Raw genomic sequence first — 22,295 nt, 5'->3', positions numbered from 1 at the left:
ACGTTCACTCCTGTTTCTCTCTTCTGCGGTTAATTTCAAACGATAGTGTGAATTCAGCATAATTGAAGTGTCTATGACGTTCATCTTACTCTCATTTTTTGCAGCTATTTTAGGGTTGCAGTACTTCCCTCCTCAACTGATGTCAGCTGTCTGTTTCGAACAAAGGTCCATCCGGCCACAGAATCCATTTTATTCAATGACGTATTCAGAGTGGCCATTTCCCACACAGCCTTACAACAGAAGACACTGAGAGTAGACCTGTGCTCTGTCGGTAGAAACAGAAGGGAAGAATGCCTGGTAGGGTATTTCATAATCACTGCTCCCCAGTAATGCATGTTAATTGTATATTCTGAGAATTTATTTTATAGTTGCTGTTTTGCCAGCCCTGAAATGACCACAGTACTACACAATACCTTGATATACAGCCAATGGTTCTCATTTTTTCTCTAGTAGTGATTTCCTTTCTTCATTCTCTTATTCTAGACCTTTCAAATCGGCTAATAAATTCTGGTTTTCTGTGAAAGCTCTTTTCCATTTCTCTCCTTTGACTGAAGCAGGACTTTACCTTTGTTACGAGGTGTGCTTATTACTCCAGTGCAGAGCACTATGCTCAGGGCTTTGTACACCTCACCTCATTTACTCCTCGTAGGAAAAAGGTGTGGTCACCCCCCACTCTTGCATAAAGAACTGCTGAGAGAGAAGATGTGCCCAGGGTCACCCCGCTTGTGAACGATGGAGCCAGATAGCAAAAAGGCAGCTCATTGTTGCAGATTTAAATTAAGTAAACCCTAAGTATACAGCTCTTTCTTTCAACTCATTCTCCGCCTTTCTCCTGCCATGGTATTAAGAGCTCCTGTATATTACTGTTTAGAGTAACATGGTATGTGAATACTAAAGCAGAAGGAATTTAGGCATAATGATAATGAATTTAAAACACCATTTTACACAATAACCAGGAAACCTTTACATACCAGTAAAGTTACAGGTGTTCCGATGTATAAGAGTGCCTATGTGTTCAAACATTATTGTGTTTATCTAGTAGAACTTTTCTCTGCAGCCCAATAGGAAACACAAAAACACTTGTGTTCCATTTTGAATGAAGTTTAAAAGGGTGGAAAAGAAAAGAAAGGAAACTGTTGGGTTGTCAGAAGTAATAGGTATATGTGTCAGAGTTCCAAGAAAGTTGAATATACAAAATAATAGTCATACAATCCATGAAATAGAAGATACTTTTAGATATCTGTCTAACTAAAATGAAAAATCTACAGATGAAAATTGGAATAGTCCTATTTGTCACAAAGAAAATGTATGAGTAAGTATCTCAACTGACAGCCTTTAAAAAGTTGGTACAGTTTACTTTAGGTTCTGACTAACAGTTATATGTGATTTGGTAGAATATGAAAGCCTTTTAAGCTTTCCAATGGATAATGGCTTTTTGAGTAATAACCAAATCACTTATGACTTTAATAGTACCATGGTTTATACTTACTAATTGTTAACTTTATGTCTATAAATAATTCCAGAATTGCAAAATAGTTGCATGCTTAGTCTTTTCTTAAATAATATAATAGGTATTGACAAAATAGTATCTCACAAAATAATCCCAGGGTTAGCTTTAAGATTCGGGACTACTTTTTAGTCAGACCTGAAAATATAAGGGATCTCTAGGTTTTAAAAAAGGTTCTACCAATGCTTTATATAACATAAATATTACTTTTTAACTTGAAACAAGCTCACCAATAATCTTAATTATATTAAAAAGTATTTTCTCCCTTCTTTTTCTTTTTCTTTTTCCTTTCATTTCACATAGGCTGGAACTCAGATCAGCCTGGCAGATTTACCATTTTCCAATGAGATTTTCACTCTGTGGTATAACTTGCTTCCTTCCAAGCAAATACCTTGTAAAAAGCATGAAGAAGAAAATGAGGATTTTATATTTCAACCAAACCAGCCATCAGTAGACTCTATAGATTTGGTGAGTCAAAATTAGAGAAAAAGTCATTAAAATTGAATAAAAGAAAATGAAACAGAATGTTATGATACCAGTGTGTTTTTACTTGATATCCCTTTATTCACTGTCCTTCCTTTTTCTCTCTTCACTGCTTTTCCTTTCTCCCCAGCTTCCCCATATGGAAAAAAAAAGAAAAGAGATAATTTCCAACTTTCTTTCAAGTATGGTTTCTGCTCATATTTCTTTCCATAAAAATAAATTAATATGAAAGCTTCATTGTTTTAGGTGACCATGAAAAAGCTTTTGATTCAAATTTATATTTTCATACATTGTGTTGACATATTTCCATTGCCAGGTTATACATTTGGAACTCTTAAATTTTGTAAATTATAAATTATTAAGCATTAACAATGTCTTAGTTTTTGGGTTTTTTTTTTTTCTTTTACAATGTACCTTTTAATTTTTTTTAAATGGTACTTAGATTACATAAATGTTACATAAAAAATATGGGGGATTCCATATGTCCCGCACCCTAACCCTCACACATTTTCCCACATGAACAACATCCTTCATTAGTGTATTATATTTTTTACATTTGATAAACAGATTTTGGAGCATTGCCACTAAGTGTGGATTATAGTTTACATTGTAACTTACATTCTCTCCTGCACAATTTTGTAAATTATGACAAGATACATAATGGCCTATATCTGTCATTGCAATGTCATTCGGGACAATTTCCTGAAAATGCCTCCATATTACACCTATTTGTCCTCTCCCTCCCCTCAGATTCCAGTGGCCGCTGCCCCCACATTAACGATAATAGTTCTTCCATTGCTAGAATCACAGTAAGTCTATAGTAGAATAACACTAAGTCTACTCTCGTTCATTGTTCATTCCCCAATCCTGAGGATTCTGGGATGGTGATGTGCACTCCGCCTCTAATAGAGAGGGGGCTGTGATCCCAGGGGGCAGATGGATGGGACTGTATTGCCTGCAGTTGCAGACTCTCTCTGTTCCTTGGGATAGTTGTCCATCGTCATCTCCTTGTTAGTTGTCCATCGTCATCTCCTTGTTAGTTGTCTTGGGTGTTCCAGTAAACTGTAGAATAGATGTTGCAACTCTGTTGAGATTCAGGGCCCAGCTGGCACATGGAGTGCCCAAAGATTTAAGTCTCTTGGACATAGACCTATCAACTCTAGTACTAACTATAGGTTCAAATAGAAGAGGCAGAAGCCATGTGTAGGGAAACCATGACTGAGTCCAGCTCTGTCACCCCGGGGAGCATAAATTCCAAAGTAGGGCCCACTGGCAAGGCACCAGACTCCTGAGCTATCTGCCCTGACTATAGAGTCTGGGTGTCTCCAGAGCCCTCAGGAGCCCTGCTATTTGGGGTAGTATCTACTTTGGCAGTCAAAGGGATCCTGCCGAGCTGCGCTTAAGCCTAACCTCTGGAATGACCTCCCAGCTCACTTTGAAGTCTCCGAGCCATACAGACCCATTTGTCTTTACCTCTCCCCCTTTTAGTCAAGGTCTTTTTCCAGTTGCATGTCTTAGTTTTACATTTGTAACATTTCCACAATTATTCTCTGTCAAAAAGTTTGTTGTAACAGTCATATTTTAATACCTCAAGAAATTTACAGAGGGATATTTTATGAGGCCATTCATCACTGATCTGACAATTACAGTCTTTATTACTGAGTTTATTTTAGATTTTCTGTGAAGAAAGAGTTTAAGCAAAAGTCAGATAATTAAGCAGCAGTGCTTTGCTGATCATCTGCTATGTGCAAGAAACTCTACTGGGCATTCTGGTAAGGTTTGGAAGGGAAACAGACATGTCAGTAGAGCTGATGTTACATGCCCACGTCTATGGTAGATAGTAAAGCACACAAGACAGTAAAATACAATTTCATAGTCATAGGGATAGGTAAGATATTTTAACAGTTTTATTGTTACATAATTCAGATACCATACAATTCACCTGAAGTGCACAGTTCAGTAATTTTTTTTGTATATTCATGAATTTCTGCAACCACTACCACAATCAATTTTAGTACATTTTTATTATTCCAAAAAGAAGCCCTGTACTCCTTAGGAGTCATGCCCCATTCTCCTCAACAACCTCTCCATCCCACCTTTCCAGGCAACCACTACTCTTCCACCTCTATAAATTAGCTTAGTCTGGACATTTCACATGAATGGACCCATACAATATGTGTTCTTTTGTGACCACCTTATATCACTTGCATGTTTTCAAGTTTGTAAATGTTGTACTAATATGGATCAGTACCCATTTCTTGTATGGCCATATAATATTCTATTGTCTGTATATACCACATCCATTCATCAGCTAGTGGGCATTTGGGTTGTTTCCACTTTTTACTCTTATGAATAATGATACCATGAGCAAGTTTTTACATGGACATATGTTTTCATTTCTCTTGGATATGTACTTAGTAACAAATTTCTGAGACATACAGGAACTCTATTTTTAACTTTTGAGGAACTGCCAGCCTGTTTTCCAAAGTGGTCGCACCATTTTATTTTCCTTTCAAGTAGAATATGAAGGTTCCAATTTCTCTACATCCTCACCAAGACTTGTTATTGTGTGTCTTTTGGATTATAACCATTCTAGTGGATATGAAATGGTATCTTACTGGGTTTTAATTTGCATTTTCCTAATGACTAATGATGTTGAGTGGTTTTTCATGGGTTTAACTGGCCATTTGCTTATATATTTTTTGATAAGTATTTATACAGATCCTTTGTCCAAGACTAAATGGATTATCTTTTTATTAAGTTTTATAAATTTTGGATATGTCCCTTAGAGATAAATGATTCACAGATATTTTCTCTCATTCTGTGTACTGTCTTTTCACTTTCTTGATGGTTTCATTTGCAGTATAAATCTTTTAAATTTTGGTGGGAATCCAATTTATTTATTTGTTCTTATATTGCATGTGTTGGTGCCATATCTACGAAGGCTTTCCTTAACCCAAGATTCATTCCTCTCTTTTTTCTAAGAAATTTATTGTTTTGTCCTACATTTAGGTTATGTAAAGAAAAGGTCCAAATTCATTCTTTTTGTGTGGGTAAGCAATTATCCCAGCACCATTTATTGAAAAGACTTTTCTGTCCCCATTTGAAATTTCTTGGTACACTTGTCAAAGATCAGTTTACCACTAATATAAGGGTTTATTTGTGAATTCTCAATTCTGTTCTATTTATCTATGTATCTGTCCTTATGCACTATAATATTATCTTAATTTCCCATAGCTTTGTAGTGTGTTTTGAAACCAGGAAGTGTGAGTCTTCCAACTTTAACTTTTTCAAAAATTTTCTGGCTATTTGGGGTCCTTTGCATTTCCATATAGATTTTAGGATTGGCTTATAAATTTCTTCTAGAAAAGGTAGCTGGGGTTTTTGGTAGGGATTGGTATAAAATCATATCTTCTGCAAATAGAGATAGTTTTACCTCTTCTGTTCCAATTACATGTCTTTTATTTCCTCTTTGTTTTTTCCTTTTGCCTATTTGTCCTTACGAGCACTTCCAGTAGAAGTGAGAGTAGATGTCCTCCTTGTCTTGTTTCTGATCTTTGACAGAAAGCTTTCATCTTTGAGTCTTCCTTCTTCTCTGTGGGATATTCATAAATGCCCTTTATCATGTTGGGGAAGTTCCCTTCTAGTCCTGGTTTTCTGAGGTTTTTTTTTTTCTTTTCTTTTAAAGATAGAAAGATTTTGACTCCTTATTTCTTTAGCTACAGAAGTTTTAAACGCAAATACTTAGGAGAAAGCAAGTTAAAATTACATTATTCTCCAACTCATTACTAGTAAAATATTGCAAAGCAATTTTCTTTTTTTGTGTTGCTTTTATCTGGCACTGGTACCAGGATAATACTGGCCTCGAAGAGTGAGTTAGGAAGTGTTTCTCGGGAAACGGACTTGGCCCAGTGGTTAGGGCATCCGTCTAACCCTCGGCCTCCTTGACCCGTGTGGAGCTGGCCCATGTGCAGTGCTGATGCGCACAAGGAGTGCCGCCCCACGCAGGGGTGTCCCCCGCGTAGGGGAGCCCCACGCGCAAGGAGTGCACCCGTAAGGAGAGCCGCCCAGCGCGAAGGAAAGTGCAGCCTGCCCAGGAATGGCACACCGCACACACTTCCCATGCCGCTGATGACAACAGAAGCAGACAAAGAAAACAAGAGGCAGCAAATAGACACAGAGAACAGACAACCGGGGGAGAGGCGGGGATTAAATAAATAAACAAATCTTTAAAAAAAAAAAAAAAAAGGAAGTGTTTCTCCTCTTCTGTATTTTTGAAGAATTTGAGAAAGGTAATGTTACTTCTTTGAATGTTAGAATTCACCAGTGAAGCCATCTGATCCTAGCCCTTTCTTTGCTGGGAGGTTTTGATTACTGGTTAGGTAATTTCTGAGTTTCCAGGTCAAGTTTGTTAATTTTGTTTTTCAAAATTTCTGTATCTCTACTGATTTTTCAGTTTGCTTGTTTTTGTTGGTTGAAAGGAATTTTAAATGTTCAACTTAAGATTGTAGATAAGTCTATTTCTACTTTTAGTTCTGTTAGGTTTTTTTTTAACTTTTTATTTTGAAATACCTTCAGACTTACAGTACAGTTACAAAAATAATGCAAACCCCATAGACTCCAACATGCTCCTGTTCTCGCCCTCCTCTCAGATACCTAGGTCAACCAATTCTTTTTGCCGGATGTGCCCTTCTATCTATCTATCTATCTATCTATCTATCTATCTATCTATCTATCATCTATCTATCTATCATTGTTTGCTTGAGTGTAGCTAGTATAGATGTTGCTCCTAGAACATTTAATATTGCCATATACATTTCTTGTAAACAAGACTATTCACTTATGTAACCATCTTAAGCATAGTTAAAGAGATTTAACATTAATATAAGCTTATAGCCTATATTCCAAATTTTTCATATGTCCCAATAATGTCCTTTTGAGCATTTCTTCCTCCCTTGCTAGATCCCATCCAGGATTATGTATTTTATGTATTTATTTCTTTATTTACACACATACACACACACACACACCCTGTTGTCTGCTCTCTGTGTCCATTTGCTGTGCAGTCCTCTGTGTCTGCCTGTCTTCTCTTTAGGTGGCACCGGGAACCGATCCTGGGACCTTTTAGAGTGGGAGAGAGGTGCTCCATCTCTTGCACCACCTCATCTCCTTGGTCTGCTGCGTCTCTTATTGTCTCTCCTCTGTGTTTCTTTTAGTCACATCATCTTGCTGCACCAGCTCTTCACTTGGGCCAGCACTCCTGCACAGGCCAGCTCTCTGCATGGGCCAGCACTCCATGTGGGCCAGCTCTCCGCTCAGCCAGCTTGCCTTTACCAGGAGGCCCCGGGAATCGAACCCTGAACCTCCCATATGGTAGACGGGAACCCAGTGGCTTGAGCCTCATCCACTTCCCTGTATTATATTTAATTGTAATTATCTCCTTAGTTGTATTTTTTTGTGTGTAGGAATATGTATACAACATAAACTTTCCCATCTCAGCTCCTTCCAAACCTAGCAGCCAATGGAATTAATCACACTCAAAATATTGAGGTACTCTCACAACTTCTATTGCTGAAACTGCCCCATCTCCTCAGTTAGAAACCCTGCCCATTGTGCAGCAACGCCCCCATTCCACCTGGCCCCCAGCCCTGGCACCCTGCCCTCTAATCTCTCTTTCTTTGAGCTTGCATTTTCTTTGTAGTTACCATGGAGCTTCAATTTAACATCCTAAATCTATAACAACCTTGTTTACTTTGATACCAAATTAGCTTCAATACCATACACAAACTATATTCCTATGCATGTTGATTTATTATGACTCCAAAACCACTTATTTATCATTATGTTTTCTACATTTGCCTTTTAGATCCTGTAGGAAATAAAAAGTGGAGTCACCAACCAAAATTACAGTTGTACTGAGATTTGTATTTACTCACGTCATTACCTTCACTGGAGATGTTATTTCTTTAATAAGCAGCTTTGTCTGTTGTCCTCATGTTTTAACTTGTCTCACTCTCCCTAGCATTTCTTGTAGGGCCAAGTCCATGATGACAAGCTCCCTCAGTTTTTGTTTATCTGGGAACGTCTTAATCTCTCTTGAAAGACAGTTTTGCTGAATATTCAGTAAAATTCTTGGGTGCCAATTTTTTTATTTTTAGCACTGTCATGCCTCCTTGCCATTATGGGTTCCCATGAGAAATCAGCGTTTTTTCTTAGTGGGGCTGTGTTGTACATGACACGTTGCTTCTTTCTTGTGGCTTTCAGAATTTCCTCTCTACCTTTGGCATTTCACATTTGAATATAACATGGTGTGGTGTGGATCTATTTGGGTTTATCCTGTTTGGAGTTCACTGAGCATCTTGGATGTGTATTCATGTCTTTTGTTAAACTTGGGGCGTTTCCGGCCATCATTTCTTTGAATAGTCTCTCTGTCCCTTTCATTCTGCTCCTCCTTCTAGAATTCGCACAGTGCATATATTGGTATGCTGCCCACAGCTTCCTCATGCTATGTTGTTTTCTTCATTCTTTCTTCTTTGTACACCTCAGACCAGATTGTTTCAATTGTCATATCTTCAGGTTCTCTGATTCTTTCTTCTGCCAGCTTCAATCTGCTGTTTAATCTATCTGGGGAGTTTTTAGCATCTGTTACTGTGGTCTTCAACTCTGTTTGGCTCCTTTTCATAATTTCCATCTCTCATAGTATTTTTTTTTGTGCTCACCTATTTTTCTAATTCCCTTTAGCTTTTTGTTCATGTTCACCTATCCGTCTTTTGCATATTTAGGGCTATTTTTTAAAGTCTTTGTCTGATATGTCCTAGGTCTGGTCTTCCTTTGTGAAGGTCTTTAGTGCTTTAACTCTGTCCTTTGCCTGGGCCATCACTTCCTGCTTCTTTGTATGTTTCATAACCTTTTGTTGATTCCTGGATATTTGATATTTTAATGTGTTATTGCTGGAAGTTAGATTCTCCAGCTCTCTGTTCCTTAACCTTATATCTATCTTGTATTGTGTCGGAATTTTCCTTGAATGGCAGGGGCTAAACAGCAACAAAAAAGGAAAAGCTTTTCCCAGTATTTGCAAATTGACGGGTGGGAGGCTGTCCTTCAGGGCTTATCCACACAGCGAAGTTAGGGAAGACCAGCTCTAGGGCAGAGCATATGGTCCTCCCTCATCCTTGCCTTTCTGGTCTTGCCTCTTGTCTTGCCTTATTCTGCTCCTTCCAGAACTGGCTCTTGGGACCCACCCTGGGAATGTGGGCTCCGCAGCAGGCCAGTGAGGGGGAAGGGCCAGCTAGGGTGCCACGATACCCTACTGCTTTTAAGTGGCTGTATTGTCAGCCAAAGGGGTGCTGATGCAAAATACCAGAATTTGGTTGGTTTTTATAATGGGTATTTATTTGGGGTAGAAGTTTACAGATACCAGGCCATAAAGCTAGTTTACTTCCCTCACCAAAGTCTATTTTCATGTATTGGAGCAAGATGGCTGCTGATGTCTGCCAGGGTTCAGGCTTCCTGGGTTCCTCCCTTCCCAGGTCTTGCTTCTCTCTGAAATCAGGTCCTCTGTTTTCTCTACAAAGTCAGCTGTAGACTATGAACCTCTCTATACTTTACCTCTCTCCACAAGGTCAGCCTAGACCATCACGCTGAATGGTTCTCTCTCTCTCCCTGGGGTTTCTCCCGTGTCTAAGGAGCTGTCTCTGTTCCTCTGTGTTCTTCTCCTGGCTCAGGGCCTCTCTTCCCAGGGCTTGCTTCTTCCTGGGCTCAGGTCCTCTCTTCCTGGGGCTGGCTTCTCTTTCCTCTGTGAGCTTACTTACTTCCCAGGGCTGCAGCTTAAGGCTTCAGCATCAAACTCTAGCATCAAAACTCCAATATCAAAAACCCTTAATTCTGTCCTTTGCCATGTTTTTTATCTGTGAGTCCCCACACATTGGTGGGTGGGGCCTCAACGCCTTAATGACGTGGCCCGATCCAAGCCCTAATCATAACTTAAATCATGCCCAGGTACAGACCAGATTACAAACATAATCCAGTATCTATTTTTGGAATTCATAACTATATCAAACTGCTACAGTGGCCTTTTCTTTTCTTTCTTTTTACATTAATGTTACATTAAAAATGTAGGGGATTCCCATATGCCCCACTCCCTACCCCTCCCACGCTTTCCCTTTTTCTTGATTCAGTACTCACCCTGTCACATTCAGTACTCACAGTCCTTTTACTGTTTTCTGCAGCATCAAGAAAAACCCGTTCTCGCTGGTTGGTGAAAATTTCTGTGCAAGGACAGAACCCCGAAGTTTCTCACTTTTTTTTTTTTTTTTTTTTTTTTTAAAGATTTATTTTTTTTATTTTATTTAATTCCCTTCCCCTCCCCCGGTTGTCTGTTTTCTGTGTCTTTTTGCTGCGTCTTGTTTCTTTGTCCGCTTCTGTTGTCGTCAGCGGCACGGGAAGTGTGGGCGGCGCCATTCCTCGGCAGGCTGCTCCCTCCTTCGCGCTGGGCGGCTCTCCTTATGGGTGCACTACTTGCGCGTGGGGCTCCCCTACGCGGGGGACACCCCTGTGTGGCACGGCACTCCTTGCGCGCATCAGCACTGCACATGGGCCAGCTCCACACGGGTCAAGGAGACCCGGGGCTTGAACCGCGGGCCTCCCATGTGGTAGACGGACGCCCTAACCACTGGGCCAAAGTCCGTTTCCCAGTTTCTCACTTTTTTAAACTTCATTTCTCCCTCTGTTAACTCATGAGTAATGTAGTCTTCTATATTTTGCAGTTACCCTGGAGATTATAGTGTCTGACTTAATAGAAACACTTTAGTTAATACTTTTCTCCTTTTTCTTTAAAATTTTACACTTCTTGCTAGACATAAAGTCTAGTTGGGCTGTTATTTTCTTTTACCACATTAAAAATATCGTCTTGTTGTCTTCTGGTTTCTGTTGATTTTGTTGAGATGTTGAAGGTCATTCTCACAGTTAATCCTTAAAACGTATTGCATCTTTTATCTCTCACTGCTAAGATTGCCCTCTTTTATGTGATTTTTTAGCAATTTGGGTTTTCTTTGTTTAGACCAGTGACATTTTCCAATTTTTCATCCATTTTTGCAAACACAGTGAAATTTAAATTTCTTCTTTAAATAAGCCCAGTTTATAGATCAGACATGTCTGTTGCCTGTACCTTCTCTTATCTTTCGGTCATTAAGTCCTGTTTCCAGTGAAATGCTGGATACTTAAGTATGAAGAATTGCAGTGGCTCTTGTTGTAGCTTCCTTCAGAAAAAGATTCAGTATTATTCTGGCAGGAAAATTACAATATGGGCAGATCACCTGGGTCACCTAGAGGACCTGAATTCCAATTTTTGTCTCCCAGGACCATGACACAACGGAAATACTAGAGCACTGTTTTAGCCTCGTAGCAGGTGTTTTCTGTGTAGTGTCTCCTCCTCTTGTCTTGCGCGTGCCCCGCCTAGGGGTGGCACACACTTGAAGAAGAGTACCACGTTGGCTGTTGGGCTTCCTGTGCAGCCTGGTTTCTCTCCCCTACTGTCTGCCTTGCTGGACCTGACCTTAGCTTTGGTGTTCCCACCCAAGTGGCACTGCCACAAGTCCCGGGAAGCCGCTGTCTGTTGAGCTGGCGTTCATCACCGCTGGAACTGACGGTGATCGTTGCCTCCCCTGCTTGCATGTCCCTTGGGTTCTCTGTGACCTTGGCCTCTACTCCTGACTGCCTTTGTCGTTCTTCATTGCTTTAATCAGCTGAGGTTTTGTTTGTTACGTTGCATTTTGTTTTATTTAGCTTTTATAATTGGTCTCAGCCACAGAATTCTCTCAGCTGCTTTTTCACAGCCAGAAGCTTAAGACTCCATCTGATGCGTTTTCCATAACTTCTCAAGCCACGTGATGTTAATTGTTTCACGTTTTGCTTCTGCAGGACGCCGTGTCGGCCTTACTCGCGAGGACCTCGGCTGAGCTTCTGGCCGTGGAGCAAGAATTGGCCCAAGAGGAACAGGAGGAAGCAGGGCAAGACGCGCCGAGGGGCCCAGACGGAGACTGGTAACACACGTGCCTCCTTTTGCCGCTGCAGAACTCAGAGAGGCCCTGTCTGGTTTCTCATGAGAAACTTTCAGAGAAACACTCGGAGGGTCCTGTCTTATTCTGGAACCACGGAAAGCAGTGCAGCCCACAGACCTTGTCGCTGGGCAAAGTCCCCTTGGCCGTTAGAGAGTTGAAGGAGGCCACAGGCAGGCTGGTAGGCAGAGTTGGCACAGGAGCAAGATTCTCTGTTCTTTCTTCAATAATTTTTAACACTGCTTTCTGAAGTGGTTTTTTTTCCCCCAAGTCCAAACTGGTTTTGAAAGGTATGGTAGTTTATTGTAGAGTCATAGACAAATGAAAAAGACCAATTCTTTTTCTTTAAACTTTCAGCAGTACCATTTAGGCTTATGATAAGCCAAAGCAGATTATTTAGAAAACAGCTTCTGAATATTCATTTTGAATACTTTTGCCTTCTTTCTTCTTTCTCTTCTCTTCTCTTTATCCCTATCTAATCCTTTAAAAAGGGAGGGAAATGTTATTCTAGCTTTCAGCCAGAGTCACCTATGTGTACAGAGCTGTCTTTCCTGGTTTGTAATATTTCCAAAATCAAATTTTAGTGGCAGCTTCAGTTTTTGAAGTATATATGTAAAACCATTTGTGTTAATTTTGTATACACAGTTGCTTAAGTTGTATTTACATTTGATTGGACTACCGTTAATATATATATGCATATACATATGTAGCATGCATTTGTGTGTGTGTGTGTATGTGTGTAAATTTATAAGTTCGGGGTGACAGGTATATCATAAATAACACAGCCATGGACATTTGGAAAGAACAGTTACTACAGTGGTGTAAAAGGTATAGATGTGCTTTATAGTGAACAAAAATCTATGTGTACATAAATACCTAGGAGAGTGATTATAACAGTGCCTGTATTTACTTCTCTGGAGTATGCCCGCTTGACCTAACGTGTGTTTGGTTCTGTTTTGTTTTACCTAGGTTAACAATGCTAAGAGAGGCCTCTGGTGAAATTGGGACTGAGAAAGAGGCTGAAGTTAATTTGCCAGAGGGCGGTAGCTGTACAGAAGACTTCGGTTCCTGCACTAGTGTGCCTGAGGGCAACGAGGACAGAAGGAGAGAAAGCAACTGTGCCAAAGACCTTGGAAGTCAGCAGCCCGCTGGAATTCCCATCCTGGTGGGCCTCTCCTGGTGCATTCTTCTGAAACAGAGACTAAGGAAATGTTTGTTCATCTCTTTGAGTACAACTTATAGAATTTTGTGCCAAGAGCCGATAGTGAAAGGCATTTGCAGGAGTAGGCTCTATGCAGTATTCTAAGTGCTTTAACATTTTCAAATGGGCCCAAAATATTAATTCCTCACCTACATTTGATATATGAGGAGAAATAATGCAACTTTAGATCTCTATAAATGTTCTATGAATATTTATTAAGAGTATTGCATGAATTTCCTGACACCTCCAGATGACTACTTAATTGTATTGTTTTATAAATGTAAGTTAAATTTCAAACATGAGGTAAATATTTAAAGTTCATTTTGGTTAGCTGGTGGACTGATGGAAATCTCTTCTGGAAGGTGGCAGATCCCTCGGTTTAGCCACAGGTGCCACCCGAGTTACAGCAGGTAATTTTGCAAGTTGAGTGAGAAACACGTTGAGGCAGTCATTCCTAAGGGGGAGCGTTGTTTCCTAGCTCTGAGGATGCTGGTAAACTTGGGATGTCGGAAATAGAGGTTAGGACATTTTAATTTTTTATTCCTGAGAAAATAATATTACGCCGTCATTGAGGACTTCCCTTTACTATGGAGCAAACCAGCATGAACAAGGCTGGCATCAAGTTAAACTATAAGATCAAAAATAGATGCCTGTGTTTGCGTACAGTTTTGTATTTTAAGGTGGTTTTTTAACTTAAATTTTATTTTTTATAGCATTTCCAAAAATTCAATAGAAATCCAAACTTAGCTTCATGTTAGTGATATATTTAGATATGTATATGTGATTATGTATTCTATTCAAATCTACAGTTCTTTAGCATATTTTCATTTTCTTATATTTAATTACTTTTTATCATTTCTTCTGAAAAAAAAAATCAGAACGTTGAATAATGTTTAATGATGAAATATTCCAAATAGGAGTCTTTAGAGACTCCTATTTACCCTCTTAAATCTAAACTTTCATCTTTAGGTCTCATCTGTTGGGCGTGTCACCTGTATTTGGGTAACCTCCTTAGAATTCAGTAGAAAACCGTTCTCCCCCATTTTCCATCAGAAATACATACATTCTATAGTATGAAGCCTTCCTCTCAGGCACGGCCATAATACGAGATGAGATGCTATTGTCAGATGAGATATTTCTTTCAGGGAGCGTAAGCGTGCACACACCTGTCAGCTCCTGACAAGTCCCTTGTGTTGCAGGTGGATAAAGAGACAAACACTGAGGACGCAGCTGGCGGCAGCATGGCCGTCCGCCCCAAGGACCGCGGCGGCCTGGGCTCCCGGCAGCGTCCTTTCGTGAGGAGCAGCGTGATAGTACGCTCACAGACCTTCTCTCCCGGCGAGCGGAACCAGTACGTCTGCAGGGTAAGGCGCGCTGTGCTCACGGGGAGGGCCGGGAGGGGCAGGCACTGGCTTCTCTTCCTCTCGCTGGGAAGTGGCACGGCAGTGACAGTAGACCGTGCGCTTGGAAACTTCAGTCTCTGCCCACAAATACCAGTGACTAGAAATTACACACACACAGTATCACATGCCTAGTGTTTATATTTTGGGTTCCCCCTGCCAAATTTATTGTCTCATTGTTTCTAATGCTATTTAATTCGTTTGGCAAATAAGTGCAATTTAAGCATCTGCCTGCTATATATTTGGACTATATGCAGAAAATTAAAGTGGCTTGAGGTAAATAATATCGTTTACATTTCTGCTCTATGTCATATATGCTTCAAGCAATGTTAGTTCAGCTCAACTGGAAATTGTGAACTGGTTTAGATCAAAAGTCATCTCTTTAATGCCCTGCAGTCACCTAATGCACAGTCTATGAACCAGAGACCGAGAACACTGCCCTGGTGGAACTTGGCGCAATGGCCGTAATGAGCAAATGGATGCGCTGTGAAGTATCGAGGGTGTGGGGAACAAAGGTGTGAGTTAAGGGGATCAGAAACGGTGAGGATGAGATATGCAAGTTTAAGCAGGGGTCAGAAGAGGCTTCACTGAGAAGGTGACGTTTTGGCAAAGACTTGAACCAGGTAAGGAAATGAGCCACGGGCATTTGGGCTGAAAGAATTCTAGGTAGCTAAACTGTGTTTGAACTCTGACATGGAGCTCTGTGCATTATGCAGACCTTTTTTAAAAAAAGCAAATATCATATAGCCAGAAATGAAAAGGGTTTGAAATATCATTTAAAGAATGCATATACATCTTAATACATGACTTCAGATAAAACTGCCATCAAAAGGCAGTTATTGGGAAGCGGTTGAGCTCATGGTTGGGCACCTGCTTCACATGTATGAGGTCCCAAGTTCAATCCCTGGTACCTCCTAAAAAAGCAGTTATTTGAGTTATTTAAGAAAAACATAGAAAAAGGGAAAACTTAGTTGTATATGAATGTTTTCTTTTTTAAGAAATAAACTCATTATCACTACCTGCTTTACTCGATAAACTTAGTTCCAGGCTTCTGCTAATACTGTTATGCAGTGACTCTTTTTTTTTTTTTTTTAATCTTTTGTTGCCAGTTAAATCGGAGTGACAGCGACAGTTCAACCCTGGCTAAAAAGTCATTGTTTGTGCGAAACTCCACTGAGCGGCGCAGTTTGAGAGTCAAAAGGGTATGTATTCTCTTAGAAACATCCCTCTCTAGACCAGTCGAGAATCATGAACTATGAGGTATAAACGCCACACTGCTCGGTGCTCCCATGCTGTTGCATTAAGCCATTGTAAGTGCAGAGCGATGCAAACGCTATGTCAGCCGTAGAGATGGAGGAGAGAATGTGCTTGAAGACCGTCATTCATACTGGTTTGGAAACTGTAGTAATTAGGCTGGAATTTTAGTTTTTAGTATCCACAAAGAAAGGGCTTGCAGGACCCCTCAGCGTGTTAGACAGTGGTCGACTGTTTCTGATGAAGGCTGCCAGCTCAGCGTCAAGCTGGCTCCTGAGTAACTGTGGGTGAGTGCAAAGCCCAGTACCTGCTCTGAGGGAGCAGCCAGTCTGGTCAAGGAGTACCACACACAGTTTTAGTACTTGCTTGAGGTGAATAAATGGGAACTTTTAGGAGATTACAATTAAAGTGGGAGGGACAGATTGGGTAAAGTTTTCCTCGACACCTTAGGTCTCCAATTGTGATTTAAGGGCCAAGTCTAAGAATATACTTAAATAATTAAAAAAGTTGAACTGTTAAGTAGTTAAAAATTCCTGTTTACTTTCCAATAGCTGAATCACTAATGGAAAGTTATTTGCTTAAAATGTGCTGTTTGCCAAGGTCCCAGCACTACGTGCTAAACTCTGGATGATACTTTGTTTTCCAGGGTGTACAGTCTAGAGGAGGGATCCAGAGTCCCTCGTAGGACTGTTAAAAGGGTGGTGGGTTAAAAGAGGAGAATGCACTCATCTAGTTGGGATTGCCAAGGAGCGCTCCACGGACAAGGTCTGTGGCCTGACGCCTGGATAAAATTTCAGAAGAAAACAGTAGCTCTTTGGAGTGGAGAGGATGCCGGGGCCGTGTGGGAATGGCATAGAAAGGCACGGGCAGAAAAGCACGTGCAGGGGCTAAGGAGTGACCAGGCTCAGCCCAGGCTCTGGCACTGTGGGAAGACTGGCAGGGGAGGCTGGAAAGGTCAGTCAGAAGGGGCATCTTCACCAGTGGCTCGGGTCGAACGCAGCTGTGTGCAGAATACTAGATGCATGACGAGGCAACGTTGGTCCCGCTGGCTCAACTTCCTCGTTAATTTGAAGGTAATAAAAACGTATTTCTTTTTTTCTAAAGGTGTATATGCTGGCATTTATTTAGTATTCAGCATTCTCAGGAAATTTGAGGTGTTCTACAGTAAGTGATCTTTCTAGGTGACCACACCGCGTGTCCCTAACTCTTCTTAGCCCCTTTAGAAGTCTCCAGCCTTCTTTGTTTGGTTTGTTTGTTGCTTTTTTAGGTACTGGGTCCAGGGATTGAACCCGGGACCTTGTATGTGGGAAACTTCAGCCTTCTTAAATAGCATATGCTTTTAGAGGGGGGTAGGATTCTTCAGAGAAGTTTTAACCCAAAAGTGTTTGTGAATTGAATGGAACTGAAAAACAGATGGGTTACTGATAAACTTAGTTAGCAGAACACAGGAGTAAGGTGAGATTAATCCTGAAACATATAAGACATGATTTTTAAATGGATTTTAAAGTAGGCAGCTATTGTTTGGTAGAAATGAGTAGGAAATGGTGTTCTGATTTAGGAATTATAACATGAAAAGGGTGTAGAGGCGTAAGAGAACAAAGCACCTGCAAAGTCAGTAAGAGGTTGGACAACCCTACAAATCAGTGCTTTCCCCCTGGAAAGCCGGTCCTTAAGCATTTTCCAGCACGTCAGTGCATATTGGAGGCTTTAGGGACACTCCATGTGCGAGACAGCTAGGAAGGATTTCTGATTCTGAAACATGAATAATGCAATCAAAGAGCGTGTGTATCTTTTACTGTGTAATGAATTTGTTGAAAGGTCAGAGGTAGCATAAAGGGAGCCTAATACGAAGAACGTTCCAGAAGCTTGGCACCTAAGTTGTCAGTGGACGTTCAGTATGTTGGTAAGGAGGAGGAAGAGCAGGAGGAGGAGATGGTGAAGGCGCTGCCACCCCGGGCTAGGGATGTGACGGGAGGTCCTTTCCCGTCTGTCGTGGGCACCCTCACTGTTCCTCATCTTCAAACCAGAGCACCTGTCACGATGAGTCCCTCTTTCACCGCATCAGACAGTGCTCGTGCTTGTTAGGGTCTCTTATTGTCCACACTCTCTGCCAGGAGTCCCGGCAAGCAATGCCCCCCGTTCCTCTCTGCTTAAGCACTCTTACCCAGCCTACTCCACATTCCCTTCCTCAGGTGAGCCTGACCTGGCCCGGGAACGGTCTCTCCTTTCCCTGACATTTTTGTTTTTTGTCTTTATTTTTTTAATGTTACATTTAAAAAAATGAGGTCCTCATATACCCCCCCAACCCCTCCCCCCACTCCTCCCCCCATAACGACAACCTCCTCCATCATCATGAGACATTCATGCACTTGGTGAGTACATCTCTGAGCACCCTGCACCTCATGGTCAGTGGTCCACACCATAGCCCACACTCTCCCCCAGTCCACCCAGGGGGCCCTGGGAGGACACACAATGTCCAGTAACTGTCCCTGCAGCACCACGCAGGACAGCGCCAACCCCTGAAAATGCCCCCATTTTGCGGCACTTACAGGTGCTCCTCCACGGCTCACCCTTACTTACTCTCTCCCTCCGTTCTCTGGTTGTGAAGTCCTCAAGGTCAGAGGTCAGGTCTTTTCAGTACTTTGTCTGCAAACTGCCAGCAGGCATTGATCCCTGCATCTCAGTAGTTACTTCTTGATGAGCGGATGCACCTGGTGACAGGAAGAGCAGCTATGATTCAGTGGGGGAGGTGGGGCTCAGATAATGGGGCCCTAGTGGGGGAGGTGGGGCTCAGATAATGGGGCCCTAGTGGGGGAGGTGGGGCTCAGATGATGGGGCCTTAGTGGGGGAGGTGGGGCTCAGATAATGGGGCCCTAGTGGGGGAGGTGGGGCTCAGATAATGGGGCCTTAGTGGGGGAGGTGGGGCTCAGATAATGGGGCCCTAGTGGGGGAGGTGGGGCTCAGATAATGGGGCCCTAGTGGGGAGGTGGGGCTCAGATAATGGGGCCCTAGTGGGGCAGGTGGGGCTCAGATAATGGGGCCCTAGTGGGGCAGGTGGGGCTCAGATAACGGGGCCCTAGTGGGGGAGGTGGGGCTCAGATAATGGGGCCTTAGTGGGGAGGTGGGGCTCAGATAACGGGGCCTTAGTGGGGGAGGTGGGGCTCAGATAATGGGGCCCTAGTGGGGGAGGTGGGGCTCAGATAATGGGGCCTTAGTGGGGGAGGTGGGGCTCACATAATGGGGCCCTAGTGGGGGAGGTGGGGCTCAGATGATGGAGCCCTAGTGGGGGAGGTGGGGCTCAGATAATGGGGCCTTAGTGGGGGAGGTGGGGCTCAGATAATGGGGCCTTAGTGGGGGAGGTGGGGCTCAGATGATGGAGCCCTAGTGGGGCAGGTGGGGCTCAGATGATGGAGCCCTAGTGGGGGAGGTGGGGCTCACATAATGGGGCCTTAGTGGGGCAGGTGGGGCTCAGATAATGGGGCCCTAGTGGGGGAGGTGGGGCTCAGATAACGGGGCCCTAGTGGGGCAGGTGGGGCTCAGATAATGGGGCCCTAGTGGGGGAGGTGGGGCTCAGATGATGGAGCCCTAGTGGGGGAGGTGGGGCTCAGACAATGGGGCCCTAGTGGGGGAGGTGGGGCTCAGATGATGGAGCCCTAGTGGGGGAGGTGGGGCTCAGATGATGGGGCCCTAGTGGGGCAGGTGGGGCTCAGATGATGGGGCCCTAGTGGGGGAGGTGGGGCTCAGATAATGGGGCGGCAGTGGGGAGGTGGGGCTCAGATAATGGGGCCCTAGTGGGGCAGGTGGGGCTCAGATGATGGAGCCCTAGTGGGGGAGGTGGGGCTCACATAATGGGGCCTTAGTGGGGCAGGTGGGGCTCAGATAATGGGGCCCTAGTGGGGGAGGTGGGGCTCAGATAACGGGGCCCTAGTGGGGCAGGTGGGGCTCACATAATGGGGCCCTAGTGGGGCAGGTGGGGCTCACATAATGGGGCCCTAGTGGGGGAGGTGGGGCTCAGATAATGGGGCCCTAGTGGGGAGGTGGGGCTCAGATGATGGGGCCCTAGTGGGGGAGGTGGGGCTCAGATAATGGGGCGGCAGTGGGGAGGTGGGGCTCAGATAACGGGGCCCTAGTGGGGGAGGTGGGGCTCAGATAATGGGGCCCTAGTGGGGGAGGTGGGGCTCAGATGATAGAGCCCTAGTGGGGCAGGTGGGGCTCAGATGATGGGGCCCTAGTGGGGGAGGTGGGGCTCAGATAATGGGGCGGCAGTGGGGAGGTGGGGCTCAGATAATGGGGCCCTAGTGGGGCAGGTGGGGCTCAGATGATGGAGCCCTAGTGGGGGAGGTGGGGCTCACATAATGGGGCCTTAGTGGGGCAGGTGGGGCTCAGATAATGGGGCCCTAGTGGGGGAGGTGGGGCTCAGATAACGGGGCCCTAGTGGGGCAGGTGGGGCTCAGATAATGGGGCCCTAGTGGGGGAGGTGGGGCTCAGATGATGGAGCCCTAGTGGGGGAGGTGGGGCTCAGATAATGGGGCCTTAGTGGGGCAGGTGGGGCTCAGATAATGGGGCCCTAGTGGGGGAGGTGGGGCTCAGATAATGGGGCCCTAGTAGGGGCGGTGGGGCTCAGATAACGGGGCGACAGTGGGGAGCTCCGGCATTGTGGAGATGGAGCTCGAGCACTTTGACCCCAGGAGGGAGTCAGGCTCCCAGCCTTGCTGACCTGCTCCATGCCGGCTGGAACTCAGAAACGGTAGCCAAGGGCCTGAGCCGTGGGGAGATCGCTACCGTGTGCCCAAAATGGAAAGTATTTGTTTTGCATGTGGGGCTTTGTGTAGTGAGTTGGCCAGGCTAAGTTAGGATACACTGTGGAAACAAACAACCCTGAAAACCTTGATGGCTTAAAATAGCAAAACTCATTTCTTGCTTGACGACCTGCTCACGGTGTGCCTGCTCGATGCTGTGCCCCTCGTGCACAGCCGGGACCCAACTGGGGAACTCCGGTGTCCCTGTAGCAGGGGACAGCAGAGTGGCCGATCTCACACAGGTTTGAAAGTCACATCCACTCACCTGTCACTGGCCCACACCAGTCACGTGGCCACGGCAGCCTCAAGGTGCAGGGAAGCACAGTCCCGACATGCCAAGGAGGAGGAGAAGTGGGTGTCGGCAAGCAGCGCTGATGACCGCCCATGTGTGTCAGGCGGCCAAAGGGGTGCTCATGCGAAATACCAGAGATTGGTTGGTTTTCATGAAGGGTCTTTATTTGAGGTAGGAGCTTGCAGATCCCAGGCCATAAAGCATAAGTTACTTCCCTCACCAGATATTTTCCTGTGTTGGAGCAAGACGGCTGCTGACGTCTGTGAGGCTTCAGGCTTCCTGGGGTCCTCTGGGCTCAGCTCCTCTGTTTGCTCCACAAGGGCAGCTGTAGGCTAGGAGGCTCTCTAGGCTTTGCCTCTCTCCACCAGGTCAGCTATAGACTATCAGGTGAAGGGCTCTGTCTCTCCCTGGGGCTCCAGCTTCAGCATCAAACTCCAACATCAAAACTCCAACATTAAAAGCCCCGACTCTGTCCTTTGCCCCCTTGGTGGGTGGGGACTCAGCGCCCTAATGACGTGGCCCAATCAAAGCCCTCATCGTAACCTAAACACGCCCAGGTACAGACCAGGTTACAAACATGATCCAGCATCTGCTCTTGGAACTCATAACCATGTCAGCCTGCTCCAGCGTGTGATCAGGGTGTTCTGTTTGTGTTTCCTTCCGAATCCTGAAGACTGTTTGCCAACCAGTGCTCAGGAGGACCACCCAGGAGTGCCCAGCGCGCACCTCTCTGGACCTCGAACTGGACCTTCAGGCTTCGCTGACCCGGCAGAGTCGCCTCAACGACGAGCTGGAGGCCCTGAGGGGCTTGCGGCAGAAGCTGGAGGAACTGAAAGCTCAGGGAGAGACCGACCTTCCCCGGGCGGTGCTGGAGGACGAGCGCTTCCAGAAGCTCCTAAAACAAGCCGAGAAGCAGGTACAGGCCTCCGCTCCCGCGCTCTCCACGGGCTTCTGTAGGGGTCATAGAAGGTACCCAACCTATACCTCAATTTGCTTAAGTCTTCAGATCTTTTTTCTAGAACTCAGAACATTTTCCCAAAATTATGAGCCAGACTTCCCTCCCTCCCTTTCTTCCTCCCTTCTTCATTATTTTTTACTGCAAATATCGCTAAATGAGTCGTACTGCCCCCAGTCCCCTGCTCCTCCCCCGCCACACACACGCACCTCGCAGCTGCAGCTGCAGTGGCCGGGACACCTGGAAGGAAGGCACATGGTAACGGAAGGGAGTGAGTGACTTGATGTCTCCTCAGCTTGGTAAATGAATTGTGTTGATAAGTGAATGCAGCATAACATTTGACATAAAC

At 44.2% G+C, this 22,295-nt stretch overlaps 1 protein-coding gene across 2 annotated transcripts in view; it reads left to right on the top strand.

The window, feature by feature from the left end:
- Positions 1–22,295, top strand: part of WWC2 (WW and C2 domain containing 2) — a 246,619-nt gene that overhangs the window by 193,836 nt on the left and 30,488 nt on the right. For both annotated transcript variants that reach the window (XM_058304421.2, XM_058304363.2), the window contains exons 15-21: positions 105–297; positions 1,811–1,975; positions 11,909–12,030; positions 13,015–13,210; positions 14,446–14,610; positions 15,756–15,848; positions 21,665–21,907. In XM_058304421.2, coding sequence (XP_058160404.1) covers positions 105–297; positions 1,811–1,975; positions 11,909–12,030; positions 13,015–13,210; positions 14,446–14,610; positions 15,756–15,848; positions 21,665–21,907 — 1,177 coding nt within the window. The remainder of the gene's footprint in view (positions 1–104; positions 298–1,810; positions 1,976–11,908; positions 12,031–13,014; positions 13,211–14,445; positions 14,611–15,755; positions 15,849–21,664; positions 21,908–22,295) is intronic.

The sequence above is a fragment of the Dasypus novemcinctus genome, chromosome 1, assembly GCF_030445035.2.
Source record: "Dasypus novemcinctus isolate mDasNov1 chromosome 1, mDasNov1.1.hap2, whole genome shotgun sequence".
In the NCBI taxonomy this organism is placed as follows: Eukaryota; Metazoa; Chordata; class Mammalia; order Cingulata; family Dasypodidae; genus Dasypus; species Dasypus novemcinctus.
This window is presented reverse-complemented; position numbering and strand designations above follow the sequence as displayed.